The sequence below is a fragment of the Babylonia areolata genome, chromosome 8, assembly GCF_041734735.1.
Source record: "Babylonia areolata isolate BAREFJ2019XMU chromosome 8, ASM4173473v1, whole genome shotgun sequence".
NCBI lineage: Eukaryota > Metazoa > Mollusca > Gastropoda > Neogastropoda > Buccinidae > Babylonia > Babylonia areolata.
Genome location: NC_134883.1, coordinates 48806901 through 48812725, shown reverse-complemented (window position 1 = coordinate 48812725; position 5825 = coordinate 48806901). Strand labels below are relative to the sequence as shown.

At 37.7% G+C, this 5825-nt stretch overlaps 1 protein-coding gene across 7 annotated transcripts in view; it reads left to right on the top strand.

Moving 5' to 3' along the window:
- The first annotated feature begins 274 nt into the window (after positions 1–274).
- The window catches only part of LOC143284898 (membrane-associated guanylate kinase, WW and PDZ domain-containing protein 1-like), a 155594-nt gene continuing 150043 nt past the window's right edge, over positions 275–5825 (top strand). For 3 of the 7 annotated variants that reach the window (XM_076592028.1, XM_076592025.1, XM_076592030.1), the window contains exons 1-2: positions 276–1152; positions 4826–4939. In XM_076592028.1, the coding sequence (XP_076448143.1) occupies positions 807–1152; positions 4826–4939 (460 nt within the window). In that variant the 5' untranslated portion in view covers positions 276–806. Of the gene's footprint in view, positions 1153–4825; positions 4940–5825 lie in introns of all 7 variants that reach the window. The other 4 variants (XM_076592027.1, XM_076592029.1, XM_076592031.1 and 1 more) reach the window with 3 other exon arrangements.

Genomic DNA, 5825 nt, shown 5'->3' with positions numbered 1-5825 from the left:
CATCATGTACACTGACACACACACACACACACACACACACACACACACACACGGACACACACGCACATCATGTACACTGCCACACACACACACACACACACACACACACACATTCTGTTCGCGTCGATCTAAATCAATGTTGGTGTGAAACGAAAACACAGAAACCATCAGTCGCAGAAAGTGGGCAGAAAACGGTTTCCCCGTGTTCAACTGTTGCGCTCACGTCTCGTTTTTGCACGCGACTGCATTCAGTCTTTCAGATAGTCTTTCGGGGTTGAAACGATCACTGTTCAGTTCAGTGAAGGGTGTCAAAGAAACTACGAACATTTTTCTTTTTCACTTACATTTTTGTCCGCGATAGTGTGCAATCCAACTAGTGTCAGTCTCTCAGTTGACCCCCCGACTAACTTTTACGACATCAACGTGAGTGTACGACTTAGCACTGGCAGTTTACTTGCGCATGCGCGCTGTGTGTGTATCGAATGGCAGCGTTTGAAATCACCGACAAGACACATTCCCACGGATGTTTTGGTGGTGATCGTCGAAGCGTGTTGGATTTTACCAAATTTTTGGAGTATGGTTTAATGTGTTTATGTGCAGTTTGTGTACGATGTGTGCTTAAATCTCCGTTCTGATGTCCGGAAGAGCCTTTTGGAGTACGCACCTGTCAGAAGGGGGTTTTGCTCCCCTTCACAGGAGTGTTGGTGGGTTTGTCGCCAACCCCACTGCCCTCCTTTTCATCACTCCGTGCCCTTCGAGGAAGTTATTTTGTGAATCGCTGAAAATGTGAATGTGTGTGAAGCAATATGATACACAATAAACAGCCCCCACCTCCAAAGGGCCCACCCCCTAAGCCGAAAAGGGAGCCCCGACATTGGAGTCAACAGATACAGGAGACAGTCGCCTCGGCTATTCACGAGGAGAGCTTGAGCATTGCACTAAAGGGCGGAGCAGACAGTGGTCAGTTTGTCTACTTGGGCAGTGTCGACCACGAGAAAATCTCCTACCATGGGGAAAAGTTATACGGGGACGACATTTTGTTGGAAGTGCAGGGTCAGAAAGTGTCTGGCTATACGTTACGGGACGCCAGTGTGTGGCTGAAGCAGGTCAGCCAAAATGGGGCCCCTGTGATGATCAAAACTGTGCGGCCAGGTGAGTGTCGTGGGTTTGGGGACGGGAGTGGAGGGGTGGGTGGGGGGTAGGGTTACGCTTGACATACCACCACACAACGCGTCCTACTATCACTGCTGTCAGTGGGTTGGCTGTTGGGGGCGGGGCAGAATGGTGCGCGGGGTGCTGTCTTGAACACTGAAAGTCTCTTGTCAACTTGGTGGCCTTGTCACACTTCCACAGCCGAGCTGTTGACCACTACACCCAGGTCATAACACCCAGGAGTGTTTCGCCAGCAAAGGAATGCTGCACACACCCTAAGACTTACAGGAATTTCTATGATCCCTTTTGTGTTCACAAATAAAGGTCAGACTCAGTGTCCCAACAATGACCCATTCATAAGGCTTTAGGCCAATTAGGGTCACCTGGATCAACTCAGGACAGGTTAGCACAAAAATTTTAGTACTGGCTTGTTCAAAGCCAATGCTTCACAAGAAAAATTACAAATAATTAAGATACAGCAGATTACTTAGTTTTACATTTCATTCAGTCACAGTCATAATGACATTGTTAAAACTAATAAAAGTGTTATATTTATGGTCAGGTCTTATTTTTCTCAATACTTAAATAGAATTGTGAGTAAAAAGAAAAAAAGAAAAGAAAAGTAAATTCCTCACTTTCTGGTTGTGAGAAGATACTGTTATCAGCAGTATATGTTTTAACCGTTATTAAAAGAATAAAACTTATACATATGTACATTTAGTCATAACTAATAGTTTAAAAAAAATTACCCCACAGAATATATTTTGAGACCATGAGGTGTGATATTTAAAAAGAAAAAGAAAAAAAGCCACAGCCATTATCACTAACTGACAGAGTGAAAGTCAAGAACTGAAAAAGTATTTCTGTAGATCAAGCACTTAAGTGGTCTCAAGAAAACCTGTTGGATTCATATATTCTTCCGTGCATATGCATGTGTGTATTTGTGTGTGTGTAGGTGTGTGTGTGTGTGTGTGTGGTTGTGTGTGTCTTTGTTAAGATATCTGTGGTGTGTTGGAATAACAAAAGAATATGTTACTGTTATTGTAAAGCACTTTGAGATAGTTTAAACTGCTTTATAAATCATAATGTACTAATGATAAAAACAACAATTACAAGAATTAACCCTATGATCTATTAAAAACAAAACTGAATTTTCCTGTCCCACATGCGAAAGAATGATTTGTATAATGTGTGTGTGTGTGTGTATGTGTGTGTGCATGTGTGTATGTGTGTGTGTTTAAATTGTGCTTGTATTTCATGTAATATCACTACGTTATAGAGATGAAAAAGGTGTTTTAAAAACTAAAGATCTTGAAAGCGAACACACACGCCATATATTAGAAATCTAATAAAAAGATTAACTTTCTGTTGGTCTGAGTGCCTTGTAACAGAACACTAAGATGACGAGAAAAGGTTATTCTGTCATTATATTATTACTTATGATAATATATATGCAAGGTCATATTGTTTGTCTTACTCTTAGTCAGGTCACACACCTCGTAAAGTCTGAATCATGTGATGTGATGGAGTGTGTGTGTGTGTGTGTGTGTGAGAGAGAGAGAGAGAGAGAGAGAGAGAGAAGACTTTTTGCAAACTATTAGACTCATTCTGATCCTTCTTTCACAGGTCACTAAAGTGCAGAATGTATGGCTTTGTCAGTTTGTCACCGTGTCTTGTCACCTCAGATTTAAAATGGATTTCTGTAGTTCTAGTAGCACAGCCACCATTCCATTATGAATCCTCATTGTGGACTGTAGCCTTGGATTTCCACACCAACTCAGTTTTTGTTATGACTAAACTGTGTGCATTTTCTGTCTGTTTCTGCCTTGATGTGATTTTTTTTTTTTTTTTTTTTTTTTTTTGGTCAGAATTTGGATTAGTATTGATGTTCTGCATAAGACTGAAAAAACTATTTGTTCAAATCAGAAATGTATTGATCTTGAAAACACTGAGCAGCACCCAGATGACTTGTCAACAGTGCAGGGTGGACTCTTGTATGTGGCCTTAAGGCGACCTGATTAATGTTTATGGAACTTTCCCTGGAGATTGCTTGTGCTAGCACTGCATGTAGAAAACATTAGTGTGGTCACTGGTTGTATGAGGATTCAGGATTTTGAGGATTATGGGATAAGTGGCATGAGGATAATGCCATTGGAATGGCATATGGACAGAAATCCAGGCAGTAAACCAAGACTGAAATAAAAACTCAGTAAAATTGTGAAACCAGTAAATTTGTGGAATCACAGAAAGTTTTATATATATATATATATATATATATATATATATATATATATATATATATATATAAGGTTGTTCTGCTGTTGCCATCAAGGATATTTCATGAAGTCACTTAGAATTTCTTCGTCACTTTGTGATTCAGATCATGACTCAGGTTGCTTGCTGTTTTAGGGGAAGCTACAAAGAATGTCAGTTAATTCCCTTGTCCCACATTCACACAAAATAAAACTGCATGAAATGAAGCCTGTATAGGAGCCAGCATTTACTATTTTTTTCCCAAAATAAGGGAAGCACATGGGGTTGAGAATAATTAATTCAATAAATTTGGACACCTTAAATTTAACATATTTTGTATATGAATAAAAAATAAATAAATAAAAATAAAAAAAAGTTTGCATCCAGCATCAGACTAAACAGAAACACAGCTTCAACTCCAAATACATACATATATATATATATATATATAATCCTTGTGCTGCTGCTGCTAATTATTGCCATATTCATGAAATAGTTTGAACTAAATAGAAATATTTCACAAGGAATTTGTAGTTATTTTACTGGTTCAATGAAACTTTTATTCTGGATTGAAATAGGAATTATATATATATATAGTCCTAACACAATGACAATTCATCAATACCTTAATCACTTGTCACATGTATGGCTGTTAATATTATAAAAAATATTCGTAAAAAAGAAAGATATTTTTACAATACTACTAATGTACTAAAAAGTTGAATAAAAACTTATTAGAGGATGGTTCAGAAAATCTTTTACCACAATACCAGTTCAGAATATGTTTTTGTTATTATTTATTTTTTTTTATTGTTATTATTCCTTTATCTTTTTTAAGTTATACTATATTTTCCTGTCTATCTATAGACCACTGACTAACATTAATCATTTTTACAGGTTCTTGCAATCCTTTTGTTCTTTTTTTCTTCCTCATGAATGTTTCTTTTGTTTAGTTTAATCTCATTCATACAATGGTATTGTTAAATGTAAAAGAAAGAAAAAGAACTTGAATGATCAGTCTGTTCAGTTCCTTAAATTCAAACTGATAAGATTTGTGTTTGAATTTTAATCCAGAAAAGTAGAGTTTATAATTCACAGCAGATAATTAGTTAATTACTATACAGTAAGACTAACAGTGATGAATAACATTAAGAATGCAATATGAATATCTGCAGCTCTCTATTGGTGTTAATTTATATTGTAAGCATTTGAGCTGGCTAGACAGGTATTGTTAAGAGACTTTTTTGTGATTAAATTGACAGTGCATTCATGTGTGTGTGGATTTGATTTTAACTGATTTGATGGGTGTCAGCTTGTAGACCAGCTGGCAGCAAAGGAGAACTGGTTTAACTTGAACTGTTTGTTGAAGATGAAACTAATGTGTGTATGTGTGTGTGTGTGTGTGTGTGTGTGTTGACAGGAGCTCTGACCAAAGATTTGCGCCATTACCTGGCCACCCGATTCCCCAAGGGTTCAGTGGACCATGATCTGCAGCAGACCATCCGCGACAACCTCTACATGCGAACAGTGCCCTGTAAGTCCCACTCTCTGTCTCTCTGACCTCACTTACTTCATCTTATATATTTGTAACATGTGTTCATGTACCTGTATTGAGTGTATATACCTGTGCATGGTGTCTTGGAAATGCCACTGCTCCCTTTCTTTCTCTCTGTCTAGACTGGCGCCTTTAAAAAAAAAAAAAGGTTTAATGTCCACATAGTTTTCAGTTTCATCACGGCTTTACTTTTATGTTAGGCTCGTAGTCATAGTCATACTTTTTATTATCCGTAGCCAGTGTAGGGATTCTGATTTTTAAGTTAAAAATCTTTGGTGTCCTGGGGACTCTGTACATATATATATATATATATATATATATATATATATATATGTATAATTATGTGTGTGTGTGTGTGTGTGTGTGTGTGTGTGTGTTCTATCCCCACTGTTGTACTCACTGTTCACACATGATTGTGCAACTCAAAATGAATGTAACACCATGGTCAAGTTTGCCGACGATACTACTCTAGAAGGGCTGATTACGAACAGTGATGAGTCAAAATATAGGGAAGAAGTACATGAGCTTGTCAGCTGGTGTGATCAAAACAACTTAGAACTCAACGTATCAAAAACCAAAGAATTAATTCTAGATTTCAGGAAGACCAGATCTGACCCCTTACCACTTGTCATTGAAGACAAGCAAGTAGAGATCATCAGCAACTTTAAATTTCTCGGACTGATCATTTCCAACGATTTGAAATGGGAGAAAAATACGGAAGAAAATAGTTAAGAAAGCACAACAGCACCTGTACTTTCTTCGGCGCCTCAAAAAGTTCGGAATTAAAAAAGAAATCATGGTTGATTTCTACCGAGCAGTCATTGAAAGTGTGCTAACCTTCGCTGTTACTGTTTGGTACAGAAAC